This window comes from Scardinius erythrophthalmus, assembly GCF_964197995.2.
Source record: "Scardinius erythrophthalmus genome assembly, chromosome: 7".
Taxonomy (NCBI): domain Eukaryota; kingdom Metazoa; phylum Chordata; class Actinopteri; order Cypriniformes; family Leuciscidae; genus Scardinius; species Scardinius erythrophthalmus.
In genome coordinates this window covers 2,212,351-2,237,385 of record NC_138227.1, presented here as the reverse complement: position 1 = coordinate 2,237,385, position 25,035 = coordinate 2,212,351, and the positions used below count along the sequence as shown (strand labels likewise).

General features: G+C 38.2%; 1 protein-coding gene across 1 annotated transcript in view; it reads right to left on the bottom strand.

Annotated features, from left to right (window-relative positions):
• Positions 1 to 25,035, bottom strand: part of LOC308693237 (uncharacterized protein) — a gene marked incomplete at its 3' end in the record, with an annotated part of 262,595 nt that overhangs the window by 198,983 nt on the left and 38,577 nt on the right. The window contains exon 8 of the mRNA XM_081370029.1: positions 8,388 to 8,561. Within this exon, the coding sequence (XP_081226155.1) occupies positions 8,388 to 8,561 (174 nt within the window). The remainder of the gene's footprint in view (positions 1 to 8,387; positions 8,562 to 25,035) is intronic.

Sequence of the window (25,035 nt, the reverse complement as noted above, 5' to 3'; positions counted from 1 at the left end):
CTTGGACTACCAACCTGAAGCTGCTGCCGCGATTTACACTTTTGGATGTTAATATCCAATATAGGATATGTATGTAGTTCATTCCTGCTTATTTTTTTACTTTCTGAATTATATAAAAAAAATATTTTATTTATAAATGAATTTCACTGTATATAGTCTAAAGTATGAAAGAAATGTATGTACAGTTTTAGAATTGACACAACATCATTAAACACAACAATACGCCATCGCATTCACGACTCTCCTGTGATTAAAGGCGACACTTCCGGTTTTCTTCCCACCGGAGCCTCGCTTTCGATTTCAAAATAACGGCTGCGTGAAATCAGCGTATTGTAAAAACACAATGATTGAGCAAACATTTAGGTGAGATAAATGTAATAAAAAAAAGGGTCTAATTTTTTTTCCTATATCATCAAATATCATTATCGCAAATATTCTTGAAATATCGTGATATAATTTTGAGACTATATCGCCCACCCCTACATAATAGTATCATTATTTCTGTGATACAATAGTTCAAATTATCATACAAGTAAAGTTAAGTTTAAAGTTCAAATATAAACACTGATGTCTACGGTACCGATCAAAATAGTAAATCAGCTTTTGATAGAAACTTGGCGATTAAAATAGCTAATTTATCGATTACATTGTTGTACATTGTACAAGTGACTATTAAAAAAATGTATTAGTTATTGAATTTTTTATTAAAGAGAATGTAGGTATGCTGTATGATACTTCTGAAATAAAACATACTCGGTTACTAATGTAACCTCGGTTCTTCTCTAGAGAGGGAACGAGTACTGCGTAAGTCTTACGCTATGGGGAAATCTCTTTTCCGTGAGATATTGAAGCCAAAAATTATCCTTAATTTTGGAATAATGTAAAATGCGTTGCGGCAGCACGCAGACATAGGCGAAACAGCTCGCACGCCTATTGGCTGCTCTGCGGCAATTGCAGCAGCCTATCGAAAGGCCCCGTCGTGACGTCAGCTCCAATGCGTCACGTCCCGCCGAAACGGGCGTGGCCTTGGGCTATAAACATAGCTCAAAAGGCTGGTATAGCTGGTTTTTCATCGCCAGAGCGAACCAGAGCGTGTTGCAGGCACGGCAAGATACGCAGTACTCGTTCCCTCTCTAGAGAGAACCGAGGTTACATTAGTAACAGAGTACGTTCTCTTACGAGAGGTTCTCTCGTACTGCGTAAGTCTTACGCTATGGGGAACACAGTGTAAAACGCCGTGCATGCTGAGATCAATACCAAAGTCCCAAGGGCAAGTGCCCGGGGCCCATATAGTACATGATCATCAGGGACTCACAGAGAGTCCAGGAAGAGGGGCTAGAATAGCATCATTCCTGTAATAAATAGCATCCTAAAAGGAGCAATTATATAGATAGTGTTTCACACACAGCCAGGGCGAAAACTCGGCCTGGTCTGGTGAATATTATGGGTCTTACACACTGCCCATAGAGCTGCATGATCGATCAGCGAGCATTGCTCAAGCAGTTTCAGTATTCTGGGCCGAAAACATCGGGGCAGACAATACCGAATTATCAGACCAAAAGCAGCTTAGCCTGCAAAGCGGGAACCTCTAGGTTATAAAACCTTATAAATGTAGACGGGGAGGCCCAGCCTGCCGCCATACAGACATCTTGTAAGGCAATCCCACTAGACCAAGCCCACGATGAGGCCATGCCTCTCGTGGAGTGCACTCTAACACCTAACGGGCACTGCAAGCCCTTAGAGGCGTAAGCCAGCGCTATAGCATCGACTATCCATCTGGATAGGCTCTGTTTCGACACGGCTAGTCCCTTAGGACTTCCATTGAACGAGACAAAGAGCTGCTCTGTCTGTCTGAAGACAGATGAGCGAGACACATAAGCCCTTTTGCACTGACTGGGCAAAGGAAGCTGGCGTCCTTCTCTTCGTTAGAGACCGGCAGGGCTGACAGGGAAATCACCTGAGACCTGAACAGTATGTTGAGGGATTTAGGAACGTACCCGTGCCTTGGTTTGAGTATGACTTTGAGTCATTTGGCCCAAACTCCATACACGTCGCGCTCACTGAGAGCGCTTGTAAGTCCCCAATACGCTCCACTGAAGCGAGAGCCAGAAGAAACACTGTCTTGAAAGACAAGTGTTTGATATCCACTGATTGGATTGGCTCGAATGGGGCACCTTTCATGGCCTCCAAGACCGTGGAAAGGTCCCATATGGGAACTGAGGGAGGTCTGGGAGGATTTATCCTCTTAGCTCCTCTAGGGAAGCGAATGACCAGATGGTTCCTTCCAAGTGACTGGCCAAGCGTTGGTTTAGTAAACGCTGCTATAGCCGCCACGTAAACCTTGAGCGTGGATGGGGTCCTGCCCTTATCCAGTAGCTCTTGCAGGAAGGAGAGAACCTCCGTCACCCCACAATCTGGGGGTGATATGCCACGGGCTGTGCACCAGCTAGAGAACACAGACCATTTTGAGGAAAAGAGCCGTCTCATAGAGGGGCTCTAGCCTGCGTGATCGTGTTTAACACTCCCTCCGGGAGGCTAGCGGGCACCCGTTGATGGCCCATTTCGGCCATGGGGCAGTGCTTGTCAGCTGCATCAGAACAAAGAACCAGGCCTGGTTCTTCCAGAACGGAGCTACTAGTAGCACCGAGCATCCGTTTTCCCTTATCCGCTCTAATACCTGAGGTAGGAGCGCTGGGGGGAAAAGCTTAAAGCGGGCAGCGGGGCCAGACGTGGGCCAGCGCAGCCTTGCTCTTGGAGAAAAATTTCGGACAGTGAGCGTTTTCTTGAGACGCAAACAGGTCTACTTCCGCTCTGCCGAATGTCTCCCACAGCAGCTGGACTGTCTGTGGGTGTAAAGACCATTCTCCTGCTGGAACAGGAACAGGTCTGTCTGGTCCCGCATTCCGGTGGCCGGGCACGTGCGCTGCTCTCAGCGAGCGCAGGTTGTGCTGAGCCCAGACCAGGAGGCGTTCCGTCAGCCTGTAAAGGTTTCGGGACCTGATACCTCCCTGGCGATTTATATAGGCCACCACTGACATGTTGTCCGAACGGGCCAAGACGTGGTGCCCTGCTATCTGGGGACAAAAGCGCCTCAGCACGTTGTCGACTGCTATCATTTCCAAGCAGTTTATGTGTAGAAGCTTTTCCCGTTCTGACCACTGGCCAAAGAACGGTCTGCCTTCGAGCAGCGCTCCCCATCCCGAGGTGGAGGCGTCCGTAGACACCACCTTCACACTCGAGGAAGTCCCCAGGCTTACACCTGACTGGTACCAGTCGATCGCTTTCCAAGGTTTCAGAGCTGACAGTCACAGACAGCGAGTCCAGTTCTGTGCCCAGAAAAGATATTCTCTGACTGGGAGACAGTGAACTCTTCGCCCAATTGACTTTGAGACCCAGGTTCTCGAGATGTTCGAGTAACATGGTCCTGTGTTCTATGAGCTCTGAGTGAGACTGAGCTAGAACCAGCCAATCGTCCAAGTAGTTCAAAACTCGCATTCCCCGAAGTTTCAGGGGAGCGAGGGCTGCGTCCATGCACACCGTAAATGTACGGGGTGCTAGGGACAGGCCAAACGGTAGGACTGTGTATTGATATGCCTGGCCCTCGAAGGCGAATCTCAAAAATCGCCTGTGACGTGACGCTATTTGTATTTGAAAAAACGCGTCCTTCAGATCTATTTACACAAACCAGTCCCCTTGGCGAATTTGCGAGAGGATTTTCCTGGTTGTGAGCATTTTGAACCGGCGCTTTGCAAGCGCTTTGTTCAGCTGTCTTAGATCGAGAATGGGTCTGAGACCCCCGTCTTTTTTTTGTTTTTTTTTGGTACCAGAAAATATCTGCTGTACAGACCCCCTTCGCTCTGAGCTTGAGATAAAGGCTCTATGGCCCCTTTGCTCAACAGTTTCTCAATCTCGGTTCAAAGTAGATGTGCTACTTCCTTTTTCACCGTGGTTTCGATTCGCGCCGCGCAACTGCGGGGGTGTCGAGCGAACTGTAGCGAATAGCCTCTTTCTATAACGCTCAGCACCCATTCTGATACCCCAGGAAGCTTTGCCCATGCATTCGCATGAATAGCTAGGGGTTGAATGAGATCTGGGCTCTGGGCGTGACATAGTGGGGGCTGGAGAGCTTTGGTATGCTGTAACATAGACGCCGTGCTTGCAGCGTTTGAGGTGGGGGGCACGCTGATCACAGCGGGCAGCCTGTCCATGCTCGACTCTCTTTGGGTGGATAGCTGAGAGAGAGCGAGCGGGGGAACCCCGTGGGGTTTGTCATGTCTGTGAGTGAATGTGGGCGCAGAACAGCGGGCACATTAGGCAGTGGGCCAAGTCCGTCTATCTCGTTTAGTTTTTGATTTGACAGTTACCCAGCAGCTGTCTGGCTCATTTTTTTTATTTGTCTGTATGAATAATTCACAAAACGATTACCGATTGTTTCCAACGCCAATTGTTGCACATTAAAGTATAAAAATAGATTTAATTTCGCTAGCTGATCACAAACGTTGGCCGGAGTGAGATCCAATCAACGCTTGTGTTGTTACCTTGTTGAATTGATTTGGCCAATCACGTTATTCGTTGAACCGGCGTTGCGTCATTCTGAAGCCAAATCCATGAGTCTACAACCCAACCTTGAGAGACCGGTGTGTCTCGGCAAGACAACGTCAAGGTAAGATTTGTTTTACAATGATTATACACCCCTATATCTTAATACTTTCAAGTTGTATTTAAGACTGCAAGCTATAGTTCGCCGTGAATATATGCGTTGTCGTTGATGAGAACAGTAACGTTAGCCACGAAAGAATGTTGGTAGTGGAGCAGTAAAGCTAGGTCTAACGGTATGTTGCTTAGGCTAATCCAAAATAATCATTCGGTATACACAATGAACTAAGCAAAGAGTATTCAAATACGGGATAATTACGGGAAAATATTTAAACGGGAAGACAGCAGGAAATAAGTCTAACTAAGGGAGAATCACGGGGTAAACGGGAGGGTATGTCCAGGTTGGTTACAGAAGCTACCTAGGCTACAAGTAAGCTAGACTAATTATCAGCTAAAAAGAGTGAAAACCAAAATAAAGAAATGATTTCAAATCAACTTTATAGTGGTAGTCATGGAGTTATTTAAGCCAATTATGGTTGATTGTCACAGTTTATACAATGACACAATTCTGTGCATGGTAGCTTACATCTGTCAGTGGTTGGGCTTCACCTACATAACAGAACAGGTATAAGATGGAATATGGTAGAAAAATATTTCAGTTAAAGATGGCTGTTTTTGAGCTATTTAACAAAATTATTTGTGGTCAGAACTGCAGTAGTCTTGTCAAGCTCGTTTAAGATGGTTAGCATCTTAATACAAATGTCAAGATGAAAAATGTGATTTAAAATTATCTAGTAATGTGCGCTTTCTGTGTTTATTTATCTGAATATAATTCAGTTGTTTATCTAACACACAGACACGGACAGGACAACATAATATCTCTCCACACCCAAATAACTACAGAGGTCATCGTTGACAATCATCACATCAACAGCACCATGATGGAGCAGGTCAAGATCACGGAGTTGCTTAGGATCCACATCACAGATGACCCATCTTGATCTATCGACACCACCAATAGAACCTGGCCAAGAAAGTCCAAAAACCTCTGCACTTCCTCCCACAGTTGAGGAAGGCTCATCTCCCCAAAATCCATCCTCTTAACTTTCTATAGGGGAATCATAGAAAGCCTCTTCCTTCCACCCCCACCCTCCAATAACCTAAGGGCAGCTGATTGACTCTTGCACAAATACACTGGTAGTTTACACTATGATGCTGCTACATTGATTTATTTTTAAATTTGCTATGAACATTTGACCCCACTTACACTGCATTTTGCTACTTGTCATGTCATCCACTTACACAATAATACTATATTAATTAGGGATGAGTCACGATTTTCGAATATTCGATTAGCTGATTTTATTATAGAATAGGATGTGTGGGATGATTGTCTTTAAAAAAATCCCCATGTTTTAGTTGTGGTTATAAGTTGCAATCCTAAATTCACATAAAATTTGTATACATTTAAATAAATATATTCTTAATATTTGTTGTTTTTGTTTCTATGTTTGAGCGTATATATCTCAATATTAATAACAGTCTGGTTAATTTTGAGTCTTGAACTATAAACTCTCAAGGGTTGGATTTCTAAATATATGTGTGTTATGTGTCTATTCAGAATGACTTCTGAGCAGCAACCTTTTTATTATGGGTATTATAGTATGCATCACTTGCCAAAATTGGGGCTGACTAGTAAGGGGTTAAACGTATATAAATGAAACGTATGTTTAAGTTTTTTTAACTTATATTTAAGCGTCACACCGCTCCGCTTTACTCACATGCTCTGGGGCCTCATTTATAAAACGGTGCATAGGATCTAAAAGTACGTGCGACCGAAAGCCAAAAATTTCATCAGCGTAAGATTGTGCGCACATGCGTCTCCTACCCGAAATAACCATATATGGAGTTTACAACGCCTAGTTTTACTATGCATATCCTCATCTGCATATCATTATTCATTCACGTGAAAACATGTTTAATGGTACCAGACATTAGGAAAATATGACATACGGATGTGACGTTACAGTACATTTCATTAATAAAAATAATTTGTGTGTACATTGAACAGACTTTGCCCAACTTGTCTGGGAAAAGGGAGTTACAGGGAGTTTACCTCAGTATTACTGAACTACATTACTAAAATTACATTTTTAATGATTAAAGCAAAATTTAAATTTCAAGAACGCAGCTTCCTGGTCACTGACAAAGATTACTTTGCCTCCGCTGTAGAATCTGTGTTCATTATTTACATTGGTTGTCAAGGAAACGGGAGGTTTTCTAACGTTATGATTAGTACTCCTGCTTACTTGCCGGTTTAAAAAAGTAAGAGTTTGTAAGGACATTTTGCGTCAAATGTGCAAACAACAAAGTTGGAAACAATGTCTGTAGTACTTATACGATTTTATTACATGACCTCAGCAAAAAAAAACGTACACAGCTGAGAGGTAAGTATTAAATTCGTATTTTCGAGGTCCGGCCCACCGCCTACATTTACTGCACTGAAAACACCGTCGGCCTGGGCTGACTGTATGTGTGTTGGTTTCGTTTTTACAGAAACCGAAAGACATGCAGTGTGTAGTGTTTGTGGGCACTGGATCTTGGGCACATTTACTACATTTAATGCACAATCGACATGAGTCGATTTTATGTGCGTGAGCCCTGTGGGGCGGGCTGTGTCTGTGTGTAGGAATGAGCACTGGGCATTTTTACTACACTCATAACACCATCGGCCGTGGCCGGACATTTAACGCATAATCGACATGAGCCGATTTTATTTGTGCGAGCCCTGGGCTTGTCATGTCTGTGAGTGAATGTGGGCGCGGGACAGCAGGCACATTTACTACACTGAGAACGCCGTCGGCTTGAGCCGACTGTATGTGCGTTGGTTTCGTTTTTACAGAAACCGTGAGACATGCAGTGTGCACTACATTTAATGCACAATCGACATGAGTCGATTTCATGTGTGCAAGCCCTGAAATGTGGCGGGCTGTGCTTGTGTGTAGGAATGAGCACTGGACGTAGGCATTTTACTAAACTCATAACACCATCGGCCGTGGCCGGAATACCAGAAATACACTCTTTATGAGATTTTTCTGGGCCGACGTGAAAACGGCGTTTGTGCAGGCAAACGGGCTGTGGTACCGGCTTGTCTCTGCATAATACACTGGGACAGTCGCATTTTCTGGAACTGAACGAGCGGGAAATTTTGGTGAAAGTCTGGCCGCAGCGAGGCTTGAACACTGTCGCTTTCCTAGGCGGGCTAGGAAGACTTTGAGGCCTCGTTTTTAGAAACGATTATTATTATTGTGTGTTATTTTGGCCATGATAATCATGTAGTGATAAATCTGATAAGGTGACAGCCTTGGTTCAGGTGAAACACACACCACTTCCCTCTTTTCAGCTGCACACACACATTTTGAGGAAATGCTCACGCTTTTACAAGGGTCTGTTTGCACAAGCAATACAAGGCAAGTTGATTTACACCAAACATTTGAGATTTAAAAACCCTCTTCACTGTATCCTGCATCTGTTGTCTGGTTTGTAGTTTGTCTGGTTTATATAACTGTTAATTTTACTGTCTTTTGTGGGATAATAATATATGAAGATGTAAATATTCCTCTTCAGGGAGACTCCTCACCGCTGCCTTCTACCGTCAGCAGGATCTCAAGGTTTAAGCAGGAATCTGTCGCTGAACCAACGGATGGGGCTTACACTAAAGATATATTGTATGCAGTATCTACATATTAATCCTTATTCACTCTGAGTCTTTATGGTAGAGATGATCTTACCACAGTTCCTCCAGTTTCCAGTGAGGATTCGCCAGTACAGCAGAGATCAGCTTCACTCCCTCATCTCCTAGTTTATTCTCAGACAGATTAAATTTTCTCAGGTGTGAGGGGTTTGATCTCAGAGCTGAAGCCAGAGCAGCACAACCTTCATCTGTGACACCACAATCCCTCAACCTGTAGAGAACAATGACACACATTAAGCCCCTGGGGTCGGCAATCACGCCGGCGTGATCTGCTCGCTTTATTTCTCAACAGCGCAAAAGACTCAAAATACTGTCGATTTTGATCTTACATATAATTATACATCATTCAATCCTGTTAAGCGTCTATTTTTTGTGTATACTCACAATAAAAACAAAGTGTTGTGCTTTTTGCCAAATAAAGAAAAATAAACATGATGCGAGTTCTGCTTTCTCTGTCAGTAAAGTCCATTCTGAAATGTGTCCAAAAATGAACTGTAACTCAGCGTATACTCAGTCACACAGGCATATAGTTTGAATTCTCCTTTTAAATTAAGTAATTTATCTAATAAACAAATATTCTCAGTTTATGCAATCTGTATGAAAAGAGAGAGATGTCAGTCGCTCATTTCAGCTCATTATAGCTCTTTAAGTGTTAATGTGATCACGCCCACAGAGAGCATGCGCTATTCAAGCGCAAATGATCTGAGGCGATCCATTCAAATGTGTCAAACGCCCACATCAGCTTGATAAAACACATCAAGTTTAATCAGACTTATGCACTTCACGTCATCTTGCTTCGCTGTGAGGAATAATACTATTGTAATAATAATCCTGGGAAATATACCTGCGGAAGTGCGGTTTAGTTTCATTTCGAGGAGCAACGGATACAGCTGAGGATTGTAGTAAGTTCTTTATTCTTAAGTGCTTTGTTCTAATCGCGATATGCAATAGTGTCTGTAAACCCCAAAAAGACTGTTTAAATATGAATCGCGTGTCTGTGTGAATGAATGAAAGCACAGATGCACGATGTTGTTTACTACAGCTTGGAAAAAGACTGTTTAAATATGAATCGTGTGTCTGAGTGTGAATGAATGAACGGCACAGATGTTTACTACAGCTGTAGTAAACAACAGTGCGCATCTGTGCCGTTCATTCACACTCGCACTTACATTAGTAAACATGTTAATTTTACATGAACTCATCTACTAGTTTAGCTTTTACTAAACTATATTGATATACTGAGATGAGTAAAACAGACGAAATATGAATGTTTAGACAAGATTTCGTTGATTAGTTTTGTATAGATTATAAAGTTTTTACTGTAAAAAAGACTACTGTCACATCAAATAAGCTTTTGTTCGCCAATTTCTGCTCATATGTTAAATATATAGTGACGTTTTGTCAAAAATAAAGTAGGTATATTGAATTATCACCTAAGATGTTATTATAGTGTTTGTTCTAATATTCAAACTAATAAATCCTTAACTTAGAAATACGTATGATAAAGATTACACTTGAAATAGTTACAATTGTAATTGTTGATTTATATGTGAAAACTGTTTAATAAAATAGCAAAACATATAGATGTAAGCAACATCATAATAGGTAAATATAAACCTTCTCATTAAATTATTATTGTTTTTTTGGTAATTGTTGATTGTTGATTTATATGTGAAAACTGTTTAATAAAATAGCAAAACATTTACAAGGTAGATGTAAGCAACATCATAATAGGTCAATATAAACCTTCTCATTAAATTATTATTGTTTTTTATTAAATGACACATTTGGGGAGAGGATATATTCCAAAACTTTCTGAAAATACAGTATGAGAATTAACTGCATATAGTTACTAGAAATGTTTACCTTGGATATTATGCAATTTGCATGCATTCAAAATAAGTCCTCACATTCTTTCTTGTGGTATACCCTCAGTGAGACACCCGAATGAAAGGCTCATTGTGCAGCTCATTGTCTTCTCAGGTGTGAATTAGAGCATTCTTAGAGCATTATTCATGAGCATTCACGCCCACTCACATATTGCCTTTCCAAACAAAATGTGTCTTACAAAGTTTAAATCAATGTATTGTTTCATGTGAATGATTAGGCAGGATGATTTACTCTAGGCAACAACATCCATTAGTCAAAAGTCTTGTGGACACATTTAGTATGTGTTTTGTGGCCTTATTTCAGAAACTTTAATTCAAATTTTGGTAACACTTTATTTTACGGTGCCCTTGATACAGAGTAATTACTTAATTACTTAGTAATAGACTTTGTAATAACATGTAACAAAATGTACTTAACATGTAACTAAGTTATGGAACAGCCTGTACTTACAGATTGTAATTACGCATATGTAATAGGCAGCTACTGTTACACATGTGTAACAAGCCGAGTCTGTTACATACGTGTTACGGACTTGGTACACTGTAATTATGTAAGAAAGTACTTAGTATAACACAATGTAACAACAAGTACTTAAATATGTTAGGCTATAAGGTCTGCAGTTACACATGGTAAATGTGTATGTTCTGTAGCATTACTTGTATGTAACATAAAATAAAGTGTATCAAGATTGTACTTAAGTGCACTTCCTGTGTATCTACATATGTTATCCATCTGAATTAACCCACTAGTTCATAGCTTAAATACATGCATTAGCTTCCTAATTACATTGCAATTACAAAATATTATACAGGTATAAGCTACGTAAAATAAAGTGTATCAAGAATGTACTTAAGTGTACTTTGTGTATACATACCTTATCCATCTCTGCCCTACTTTGATTTAACTCACTAGTTCACAGCTTAAATGCATGCAGTAGCTTCTTAATTACATTGCAATTACATCGCAATTACACAGGGATGAGCTACGTAAAATAAAGTGCATCAAGAATGTACTTAAGTGTACTTTGTGTATACATACCTTATCCATCTCTGCCTTAGTTTGATTTAACTCACTAATTCACAGCTTAAATGCATGCAGTAGTTTCCTAATTACATTGTAATTACATAATATTACACAGGTATAAGCTACGTAAAAAAGTGTATCAAGAATGTACTTGTGTACTTCATGTGTATCTATAAACCTTATCCAACTTGGCTTGTTACACATGTGTAACAGTAGCTGCCTATTACATGTGCGTAATTACAATCTGTAAGTACAGGCTGTTCCATAACTTAGTTACATGTTAAGTACATTTTGTTACATGTTATTACAACGTCTATTACTAAGTACCTAATTAAGTAATTACGTTGTATCAAGGGCACCGTAAAATAAAGTGTTACCCAAATTTTTTTTCGATAACCATGCATAAACATTATTCTCTCAAAAATACAAACATGTACATTCATGTTGCTCACATATTATGGTAGTCCATTTTGTGCTAAATAGTGTAATTACACCTTTGCCATTAATATGTTTATAAGCAACTGAAAAAAGCACAAATGTCAGGGCATGTCAAAACATCTGAAGGACCCCAAAAACCCCTTAGACCCCAGAGGGTTTAGCCTATATCCAGAGATAAACATGAACATTTAAAAAATAAATAACACAGGGGCGTGGTTATGACTCGGACCTAACTGCACGCGTTTTTGGGAGCTCCTGGCATTTTTCGTTTACAACTTAAAAATCACCCTCATTTTTCATCAACACAAGGTTGACGTGCTTCATTGACTGTTTGTGGAAACGATGCCGTCCAAAAAACGCAAAAATAAAACTAAGTTGGTGAGTTCTCCGGTTGTGAAGCTAGACGATGATGGGGATGCTAGCAGCGTTGCTAGCTCTTCAAGCTCTGTAAGCACTAACGTTAGTGATGCAACATGTGTCGATACATGTCAAAATCTGAATGTAATCCAGAAATTGGATTTAATGAGAAATGACTTTGCAACAAAGATTGATGGCGTCCTAAACGCGATACAGGATGTTAAGAAAGACGTAAGAGAATTTTCTGGACGCATGGATTTGGCCGAAGAGCGCATCAGCAGCATGGAAGATGTGGTAAACACGGAAAAGAGCAAATTGGAGGAAGCTACTAAGCGTATTACCTTTCTTTCACGTAAGCTTGACGATCTGGAGAACCGTTCGAGGCGATCGAATCTCAGGGTGGTTAATCTTCCCGAAAAGGTTGAAAACCCGGATGCGGTGGCTTTTCTAGAAAAGTGGTTGTGTGAAACGCTGGGTCGCTCAATCTTCCCTACACCTCCCATTATTGAAAGAGCCCATAGATTACCAGGCAGACAGAACACTAATCGTCCCAGAGTGATGATTATGAAGTTTCTAAATTTCCAAGATGTGGTTCGAGTGATGCGCGCGGCCAGACAAAAAGGCCGAGTCATGTACGGCGATCAGGAGATCAAGTTTTTCCCGGATCTGTCTGCAGAGGTTCTTAGACAACGGAGGTGATTCGACGACATCAAACAACGCTTGAGATCATTGAATCTCAGATACGGAATAGTCTACCCAGCTAAACTGCGTGTCACAGTGAATGGACAGACCCGTGAATTTGAGGATCCGTCGGATGCAGAAAAATTTCTTCAGGGAATACGAAACACAGGTGAACTATAATGGACTTGGTGAGAAGGCTAAAATGATTGGCAAGGTTACCCAATACTGAAGGACATTTTGGATGCTGTAACTCTAGATACTTGTTTATCTCTTATTTTATTTATTTTTTCTTTTCTTGTGTTTTCTTTACGGGTGGTTCATAATCCTTAAAAGGTTGCCAGGAGTTACTCATAATCTGTTTCCTTTAGTAGGTTTTTTTTCTTCTGTTTTTGTCTCTCAGTTCAGTGCTTTTAGGTTGTCTAATTGCTCCTTCCTTGAGGATGGATCAGTGTGGAGACATATCTGTATCCCAAAGTGTTAGAGTGGGGAGGGGGAGGGCTCAAGCTGTCATGTTCGAGTTGACAGCTAATGTAAGGTGTTCGCGGCAGGTGTTTGAATATATGTTTCTGTTTTGTTCTAGTTCCAATGTTAGCTTCTTTAGTGAGCACATACGGCGGATAACTTCGGCATCTATAATTTACTTGTTTTTCATGTATATAATAGTTTACATGCTAATTAGAGTTAAAGAAAATCACACAAATTAAGCTTAAGCTCACCTCCTGGAATGTAAGGGGGATGATTCGATTAGTTAAACTCAAACAGGTTATGACGCGGATTAAACTAATGGAGTCTTCAATAATATTTTTACAAGAAACACATCTCAAAGAAGAGCTACCGAAAATACAAAGAAGATGGCCTGGTCAGGTCTTGGTTTTGTGTTACACATCCCATTCTAGAGGGGTATTGCTGTTGATTCACAAGTCTGTATCCTTTAAAGTAAATAAATGTATTACAGACAAAGCGGGCAGATACTTAATAGTACAGGGAATATTTATGAGTAAAGTTATTAACTTGGTTAATATATACGGCCCAAATGAAGATAATCCAGTGTTTTTTGAAAAGCTTTTCATATTGATTGCCTCACTCCATGGAACAGTTATAATGGCAGGTGACTTTAACTGTACCCTGGACCCACTGCTTGACCGTTCCTCAGGGGTGGATGGCTCCCATTCTCAAAGTAGGAGGAAAATTAAACAGTTCATTAAGGATTTAAATTTGTGTGACCCTGGAGAACTCTGAATCCATTAAAAAAGGAGTTTTCTTGTTTTTCGTCACTTTCTAAGACATCATCACGAATAGATTATTTTTAAATTTCGCTCTCCTTATTTTCTAATATATACAGTTGTGTTTATGACAGCGCGGTTTTGTCAGATCACTCCCCCACGTCACTATTATATATAGATTCAAAATTACATAAAGGCTCCCCTAACTGGCGCCTAAATCATAGATGGTTGCAAAATTCTGACTTTATAAAATTTATTGGTGCACAAATTGATTTATACTTCGCGACAAATATTGATCAGACTTCTGCAATTATTAGGTGGGAAGCCTTTAAGGCATTTATCAGGGGCCAAATGATTAGCTATACCAGCTCTAAATTTAATAAATTTAAACAAAAAATGATTAATATGGATGCTGAAATAAGAGATTTAGAGAAAGTGATAAAAATAGATAATTCTAAAAAACGTAAACAAAAACTATTAGCCCTTAAAGCGGAATATGAGGAACTCTCTTCATTAAAAGCCGAAAATAGTATGTTAAAATTGAGACAAACTTTTTATGATCAGGGGAAGAAACCTAGTAAATTATTAGCCTGGCAGCTTAAGAAATTAGCTTCAGAAAGAACCATTAATGAAATCAAGAATAGTGAAGGGAAAATAACTTCAGATCCAGGAGAAATTAATAACATCTTTGTGTCATTTTATGAAACTCTATATCAATCAGAATTTCCCGCAAGCCCCTTTAATCAAAATATCTTTTTAGATGGATTGAACATTAGAGGTCGACCGATAGTGGATTTTGCCGATAACGATAGCTAGGTTGGGCCATACTTGCCGATAACCGATTAATCAACCGATAGTTTTTAAAATTGATACTGGATAAAAACAAATTGCACCTTGATCATTCATGTTAGTTTGATGGTTAACAAATAAAAACCTTAATTTAAAAATGTATTAGTACATGTTAATTAACTAACAAACAAACAATGAACAATCCTTATACAGCAGTTATTAACCTTAGTTAATGTTACATATGGAATTTTATTGTAAGTGTTATCATTTCATATAAATCCAAACAGTCATGCTTAAAGATGGCCAACTTTAAATATCTACAACGCCAGAGCATTGAAATTACATAAATATTACATGTATAGTCTCACACTTTTGCTTCTATTTTATAAACACTTGATGATTATCTAATCAAAATAACAAAATATGTATTAAAGTGATGATGAAAAAATAACCGAAATCGAATGCTTTTCTGATTTATGTTTCTGTTGGCTGTATGAACATATCAGTTTGCTATCTTATGTCTCTAGCTTTAAATATGCAACTTCTCTGCATATTTAATGCATAAAAGTGACTAGCTGGATATAAACTAATGCAAATAGATGTTAACAATTGTGACATTAAACATTCGGGTCGGACTTAGTTACTTATTTTTGTCAGTGTTTTAACCGCTTGAGGTACTACTAATGTTAGCGTCCTCTCAGCCTCGAAGGCACACAAACAAACTGTTGTGCTGTTCTTTCTCTACTAATGCAGCATTTAGTCAACAAATGAATCGCTTTATAATGATATGAAAAAATACCTTTTAGCTGTCGGTGGTTTAAACGCGCATCTGAGCGCTCTCCACGCAGCTTTGTGCTCTCAGTGCAGCACGCAGCATCACGTGTTGAAATAAACAACACGAGGCATCAGTGATAGTTTTTTATTACACCTCTAGAGGCCGCTCTTGTACTGCATGATGCCAGCAGAGCCTTCTCAGCTCTCTCTTAATGAATGACAGCGCGCGCTTCTCAGCCACTCCAACAACGGACGCAACCAGGAAAAACTATAGGTATGTATTTTTGCCGATAACGATAATTCCACCAATCAACTATCGGTGCCGATTAATCGGCAAAACCGATGAATCGGTCGACCTCTATTGAACATTCCCACTATTTCGGAAGAGACTAGACTGGACCTTGATAGGGAGTTAGAATTTGAAGAAATTGTTAATGCTATAAACAGTATGAATAGTAATAAAGCGGCGGGCCCAGATGGAATTCCAATTGACATTTATAAGGAATTTAAAGAGAAATTAATTTCACCATTATTAGATATGTTTATGGAAGCCTTTCAACAAGGTTGTCTGCCACTTTCATTAAGAAGTGCTCTGATCACTCTTATTCTAAAACCAGAAAAGCCACCCATAAATTGTGGCTCATATAGGCCAATTTCATTATTGAATTCAGATGCTAAAATCATTGCTAAGGTACTGGCAATGAGACTTGAAGAGGTTTTACCCCAATTGATACATCCAGATCAAAATGGGTTTATTAAAAACCGTCAGGGGTTCCATAATGTTAGGAGAGTACTTAACCTAGTACATGCGGGTAATGATGATCCAGATTTGGCTATTCTGTCTCTCGATGCCGAAAAGGCATTTGATAGACTGGAATGGCCATATTTAATGGAGGTATTAGCTCGATTTGGATTCGGTGACTCTTTCCGCCGTTGGGTGGAAATCCTTTTAATTGATTCATCTGCAATGGTACTTACTAATAATCTAATCTCACCCCCATTTAAAATTACTCGTGGATCCAGACAGGGCTCGCCGCTTTCTCCTCTTCTTTTTGTAATGGCTATGGAGCCCCTAGCAGTAGCAATAAGGTCACACCCTACAATTCGGGGTATATATACTGAAAGTATAGAACATCATATCTCCTTATATGCTGATGATGCTATTATATTTTTATCAGAACTTGAAAAATCCATTCCAGCTCTCTTAGAAACTATAGGTCAATTTGGAAGTTTTGCTGGATTTAAAATAAATAAAGATACATCGTCAATTATGTTTCTTAATGAACAAGATAGATTAAATCCAAAGCTGTCTCACCCATTTGTAAATGCAGTAAATGGATTTAAGTATCTTGGAATTAAAATAACTCCTAAACTGAACCTTCTTAGCCCGGCTAATTATAATCCTTTGCTGGCTAAAGTATCTGAAGAGACAAATCGTTGGATGACATTACCCATTTCATTAATGGGTAGAATAAATGTGATCAAGATGAATATTTTGCCAAAATTCTTATACGTTTTCCAATCAATACCCCTCCCTCCGCCTCCTTTGTTTTTTCTAAATTTAAGAAGACTTCTCTCAAGGTTTATTTGGAGTAATAGGAAGCCAAGACTGAGACTCTCTTTACTTTACTTGCCATATGAAAGAGGAGGGCTACAGTTGCCTAATTTTCTATGGTATTACTGGGCAGCTCAGTTGAGAGCTGCGATGTTTTGGTTTTCTAAACAATCAAACTTATCATGGTTACAGGTGGAAAAGTTAGCTACAAAAGGCTTGTCACTCGATAGTTTTTTATATTCAGCACCACTCGAAGTACTTATAAAAGGAACAGACAATCCATTTGTTAAAAATACTATTGCTATCTGGTATGAAGCCCATACATTTTTGGGGGATCTTCCAGATCTCTCCCGCTTCTCTCCTCTGTGGGGTAATGACCAGTTTTGCCCTGGTAAAAAAGATTTGGGGTTTAAATTATGGATGAATAAGGGTGTCTCTAGATTGTCAGATTTATATGAAGATGATATCTTGATGTCATTTGATAAACTTGTAGCAAAATTTCACATACCCCAGAAACATTTTTTTAAATATTTGCAACTTAGAAGTTTTATTTTCTCCTATTCAAAGAATTTGGGTAAAATACTCCCAATGTCAACATTAGAACAGCTGACATTACAAAACTGCAACAATAAAGGATGGATTACTCAGTTATATGAAATATTAAGAGAAAATAATAAAGAAAGCTGTGAAAATAAAAGACAAGCTTGGATTCAGGATGTAAAAAACGATATCTCATTAGAAGAGTGGAGTACAATTTGCTTAAAGTCGCAAACACAAACCATAAATACTTGTCTTAGACACTAACAATATAATTGGATAATGAGGACCTATATAACCCCTGTAAGATTAAACAAATTTAACCCAAATATCCCAGATCTTTGTTTTAAATGCAATAAATTCCCTGGTACATTTTTTCACTGTGTTTGGGAATGTGAGGAGATTCAGAAATTTTGGGATGAGGTGACCCAATGCATTTCTCAATTTACTTCTTCTCAAGTCACGACATGTCCTATGTTATGTGTATTGAATTTATATGCAGAAAATTGTTCCTTGTCTGTAAAAGAGAGAAAAATGGTGGATTTGTGTTTACTGCAAGCCAGACGGTCTATTGCTTTATATTGGAAAAAGGCTGATTGCCCCTCTCTTGGACTATGGCTAAGAAACCTGTCATCTTGTTTGGCTCTTGAAAAGCTTACATATATAACAAAGAAGAAATCATCTGAATTTGCGAACATCTGGGAGGTGTTTCTGAATTTTCTTAGAAGTGGAAATATTGAAGATGCATTAGATGTGTGAAGTTTTATATGTAGGAAGAATCTAGCTAATTTTGTAACTTACTATTTTGTATTTCTATATGCCTGCCTGGGGTTTGGTTGGGGATTGAAATGTTTTTGTCCTAAAAATGTGAAAACTCAATAAAGACATGTTAAACAACAAAGTAAATAAATAAACATAATGCTGTTAATATGAAATATATACAAATACTCATTAGTTCACATTGTTAAAATACATCTGTTAGGATTAGGAGATTGAATATACAGTTTGTACAGTATACAAAATATTATTTCTATGGCAAGTCACCATAACATGGAAACCTAATGTGTGTGCGCGCTTAATGTATTTGTAAACATTTTAAGGAACGTGTGTGTGTGTTTGGGCAGGGAGAAAAAAAATTAATTCAAACTATTGCAATTTTTTTTAAACAGGTTTAAAATGAATTTTTTTACTCTAGAATCGATATTGATTCAAATTAAATTGCTTTATTTTTGTCCTTGCTTATAGACGAGGTTGACAGAAGTTAGCCACTCTTGTTCCAACAGAGGATGAAATGTGTAGTTATCTATGAGTGTCGTAATATCCCTTTCAAGTGGACGAGTGGAAGCGACGTGAGACTGAATGCACTGAAAAGCCCTCGCACTACTCATATGCTGAGAGACAGATAGAGCTGCACGATTCATCTTTAAAATACTGTGATCTCCATTCAAACCCCACGCGATCTTCAAATTCGTCTATTAAACTTTTGACAAAGTCATATCGCAACATTTTAAATCTGTGTTGGGGCTGCCGCTGACCCAGAGAGAGTCATCATGAAACGGCTTCACAAAAGGTCTTTTAAACCTCATAATAGTATCATTATTTCTGTGATACAATAGTTCAAATTATCATCGAAGTACTGGGATAAAAGTTTAAAGTTCAAATATAAACACTGATGTCTACGGTAGCGATCAAAATAAAGTAAATGAACTAATAATAGAAACTTGGTGCTTACAATAACGCATTTATCGATTACATTGTTTCGACACTAGGTGGCGACAAGTGACTTAAAAAAATTATTTGTTATTGAATTATTTATTCAAGAGAATGTAGTACTGTATGATGTTTCTGAAATAAAACTCAGAAAGATGTGATGAATTGTTTTTGTAAATATGACTCATTCATTATGTACAGTCTGTATAAATGTATGATTTAAATTTTCCCCATAGTCTAGTGTTAAAAAAAAGAAAAAACAATACATTGTAATCTCGAATCGCAATATTGTAGAATCCCAATTCTTAAATGTCGCAATACATATCGTATCGGCACACAAGTATCGAGATTGCATCAAATCGGGAGATAGGTGCATCGTCCCAGCCCTAGTGTGTGTGTGTGTGTGTGTGTGTGTAAGAGTGTGTGTCTGTGTGTGTTTGTGTGTGTCTGAGATTAATGTTTTTGTAAACATTTTAAAGGAACTCTTAATATTAATGTAATAAAAGGGTCATGAAACCCCCCTCTTTCAGCTCAAGTCTAGCTCACAATCTTTTTGAAAAATGCAACTTAAATGGCTGTGGATGGTTGTGAGAAGAAGGGAGGAGAGTGGGTGTGGTATGGCATGGCAGGGGAGAGGGGAGGGGGGGGGACTGTCATTGCCAGTGGCCCATGCATATCGACTGTCACTAAAAATCAGTGGTAAAACTTGAGGAAATGCTAGATTTTTTTATAGCTGGCAAAGTTAAAGTCTAATGAAATACACTGACACCTTATTTTTGTCCTTTCAAAAGTAACTGAATGCCCTGCTAAATATATTAGCCTACTACAGTAATCATAATTATATTTAAAACATATAAATGTACATGTATGTATAATTATGTCATTATAAAATATAGATTTGTTTATATACACACTATAAATGCATATATTTGAAAATAATACATTTTCTGCTTAAAAACAAACAAACAAAAAAAACCCGTTCCGTACATAGCTTAGATCTACACGCCCCATAAACCCACATAATAAAGTTGGACAGTGACATAGAAATTTGCACAAATTAAGCATACGTTCCATACAATTGAGGTATTATCGAAATATCAAAATTTGAATAATGAGTGATTGTTTACCAAAAGGCAAGTAAAACGGTCAGGGTTACATTTTAGACACACATACACCTCTGAAGCGATAGAAAAGTTATCGGGACCGCATAACTCGCAAGACGAAACCTGCATTGGTGTACAAGGCCGAAGTCCACCATTCTCCAGTTGAATGAACTGCTACACACACATAGTTTAGATGTGTCCGTGGTTGATGGCCAACCAACTGCCCGCAGTCAGAGTCTAGCCCTGGCAGCATCGCGGGGAAAGATGCACTGGAACTTTTGCACCACGAAAACAAACGTGCATCCCATCATTGCCTCTCTCATCTACTACGCGATATCACAGTTTGACATGTCTGTCATTGGAAAGATCCACGTGGTGTCAAGAATAATTAAGAGAAAGTGTCTTCTCATTGTATAAGAAAACTCAGTTGCATGAATAATTATGAGACAACGATGAGTCAAAGTACTATAGTGTTCTGCCACAACACAGCCTGTGACGTGGACACGATGAACATTTTAAACCCGGAAGATGAAAATAGCTGGGAAAAAATAAAATTTAACCATTTTCCCCCTACTATTAAATCTAACAGATGCTAATATTGTCTTCAATGGTGTTCAACACACATACCTCTGTTAAAATCTCAGAACATTTGGTTTAGGGTTTCATGACCATTTAATGTCCAATAAAGGCTGTATTAAAGCACTTAATGACATTTTCTGACTTTCCGTGATCTAATCTAAAGTGAGAACTATTTATGGTTAATCGTTGTTAAAGCATTATCTAACTCATTACGCTAATTAAACAATAATACTTTAATTACAGTGACAGTGTGTGACAGTGACTATATTTGTATATAGTCTCTTAATATATTAACTACAGCTTGTATACTATTATATACTATAATATACAATACATTAACTATAAGCTTGTAGCATCTGGACCAATCAGACTATATCAGATTATATTTAATGAATAATCCAGCAAACTCCCAACAAAGGTCTATGAAACTTCCCCCAAAACTAACATCACAAATTAAGCTGACACACTGGCAGAACCCGGTGTCCTGTTACAGGACACATTAAAGGCCCGTTCACACCAAGCACGATAACTATAAAGATAAAGATAACTATATATGCGTCCACACCAATGACCGATAACGGTCTTTTTATTCTAAGCGCGGATGATCCAGATCCATTTTAAATGCGCGAGACCTTTAAATTAGAATGGATTCTGATTGGCTGTCACTGTTTTATCGTTCGACAGCTGGAAAAAAATCGTTCTGAAAGTGATCCCAACGATATCGTTCCTCATATCTTTATCGTTATAGTTGTGGTGTGAACTCTGTTATTCTTTAATATGGAGAACGATTTTTAGAATTATATCTTTATCGTTATCTTTATAGTTATCGTCCTTGGTGTGAACGGGCCTTAAGATTGATAAGACTTTTACATCCCCAAAAGGAATTTCCAGAGAGTTGTGAAGCTCATTTAATTCTTGCTGAGAAGAAATAAACCCTTTTAATCCTATATAAATGTAAATGTAAAGATATATATATATATATATATATATATATATATATATATATATATAGATATAGATATAGATATATATATATAGATAGTACCAGTCAAAAGTTTGGAAACATTACTATTTTTAATGTTTTTGAAAGAAGTCTCTTATGCTCATCAAAACAAAAACAAAACAAAAAACAGTAATATTATGAAATATTATTACAATTTAAAATAATGGTTCTCTTTATTGATATACTTTAAAATGTAATTTATTTTTGTGATGCAAAGCTGAATTTTCATCAGCAAGTACTCCAGTCTTTGGTGTCTTATGATCCTTCAGAAATCATTCTAATATGCTGATTTATGATCAATGTTGGAAACAGTTGTGCTGCTTAATATTTTTTTTATAACCTGAGATACTTTTTTCAGGATTAGTCTCTATAAACTCAAATCTTCGTTCCCCATTTTTTTATTTACATTTTGCTAACTTTGTGACACATTAATATAATAAGAATCTTGAAGATTCTTTTCTTAAACACCCAATGCAATTACATATACAAATGCCCTGCTAGAACACACAGGGTCGTAAAAATTTCCCTCCAAAGGGAAAACTTCTAATTGGCTCACTCTCCTCCAGACGGTGTGACATCTTCACGCTTTAAAAATCATTGATCACAAGATCACGCTCTTAGCCTCTTAGGGTCCTATTTTAACGATCTAAGTGCATGGTCTAAAGCGCAAGTTCACTTAGGGCGTGTCCAAACCCACTTTTGCTAGTTTAACGATGGGAAAAATAGTCGGTGCGCCAGGTGCATGGTCTAAAAGGGTTGTCCCTATTCTCTTAATGAGTAATGGGTGTGTTTTGGGCGTAACATGAAATAAACCAACCAGAGACTCATCTCCCATTCCCTTTAAAAGCCAGTTATGCTCGTGCCATGGCGAATTCGCTATTTACATGGTGGAATTTGAGGTTAAAAATTCCTCAAATTATGCGGAGTGTTCCTGATACATACATTTATTTTAACTGTTGGATTTACTTTCTTTTGGGGGATAATCAGGGCCGCATTAAGACTATAAGGGGCCCCTGGGCTTTACCTCTTGAGGGGCCCTTTATCCACCAGAACTAGTGCAACAAAGTGCAAGTTATCAGCCTTTTATTTTGCAGGAATAAATACCATTAACAAACCATCCAAACCTATAGGTCTGTCATATAAATAATATATAGGCCTATACAAATATCTCTGCATGAACTACATATTGACACATAGTCCGAACAGTTGCGGAGATGGCCAGGCAGGGAACAGGCAGGAGCCAGCAACCAGTCTGGGGTGAAATAGAAATCTCTTTATTTCAACATAAAAAGAAGTTTGACTATATACTGGACTGTTTTAGTGCCTACAACACAACCAAATACAATTAATTTGTCATTGTAATTGAGAAAGTAGTGAATTAGATCATTCAATACTGAGGGAATTTGACTTTTTTGTAATATTCCTCAATGCATATTAACCCCCTGAGGTCGGCTATCGCGCCGGCGCGATAGGCTCGTTTTTTTCCCTTATCAGTGCAAAAAAAAAAAAAAAATCTAAATACTATTAATTTTTATCTTATATGCTTGTGTTATACATCAATCGATCCTGTTAAGTGTGTATTTTTTTGTGTATACTCATAATAAAAACAAAGTGTTGTGCTTTTCGCCAAATAAAGAAAAATAAACATGATGCGAGTTCCGCCTCCTCTCTGTCAGTGAAGTCCATTCTGAAACGCCACAAACATTCGCTGAGTTACAGGTCATTTTCTGTCACACAGACTTGAAACACATGTCTATACAACGCTTGGAGTCTCTATTTTTAAAATATGTAAATTATATAAAAAACAAATATTCTCTGTTTAAGTAATCCGTAAGAAAGCAGCGGCATGTACAGTTTCTCAAACGCGTCCTAATTAACTATAATGTGACCACACCCACGCGCGCACGAGCGATTGACATGCAAATGATCCACACGGCAGAACTCAGACCTGTAAACGCCCTCATCACCTCAAAACAAAGAATCAGAGACTTGGGTAACTTACTCCTCTCTGCTTTTCATCGAGTTTGGAAGACTGTGCTGTGCTGTGCTGTTTACCTTGGATTTACCTCAGAAGAACGTGATTTGAAGATGTGAAGCTTTTTAAGGTAAGACATGTTAAACTGGTCGTGCCAGATTAAAATGTATGTTATGAAATGAGTTTGGAGTAAAAACATGAACTAAGCCTAATATCGTACATGTATATGCATCTATAAATAGACAGAAACATGTTGAAAAGTGAACTAGACTGGTAGGCAACCTTTCAGGGTTTATACAGAGATTCTTAAATTGAATTTACTACCTTTTTACCACCTATTTTACTACCATCACAATATTTTTACTACCAACACGGCTTCAAACTTCAACTGTAGCAGTGTTAAGTGTTAAGTAAAGTGACAAGTAAAGACATGAAATATCTTTCCATCCATATTTTTTTCCAAAACGCTATAAATCCATCATATTTATTTCCAAAACGCTATTAATCCATCCAGATTTTTTTTCAAAACGCTATAAATCCATCCATATTTTTTTCCAAAACGCTATTAATCCATTTATATTTTTTTTCAAAAGCTATAAATCCATATTTTTTCCCCAAAAATTGATGGTTTGTCTTTTTAAAAAGTATTTTGTCTTTTATTTCGTGTTTGCATTTGAGGAAAAAAACATGTTATGTAGCCTAACCGTTCGTTCTCCATTAAGGATGCTTTTAAAACTTTCACAGAGACATCAAACAGAAAACACAAAGCCTCTCTTTGAAACGAATTTCGTTTTGTATTAATTTTATCTTAATTTTAATCCATGTTTCATTATTTTGTATAGGCCTAATCACAACACGTTCAGACATGAACCGAAACTCAGCGTAGCCTATAGCCTAGGCTACTCGCCTCACAGACCTAAACAAATTAGAAATATCCTATATCTATTATCTACAGAAAGCTTGAAATTTCTACTTTTAAACAGAACCATTCAAAACTAAATAAAAGTAGGCTATAGGCTAATCCGTAAGAAATGCATTTTTCTCCGGC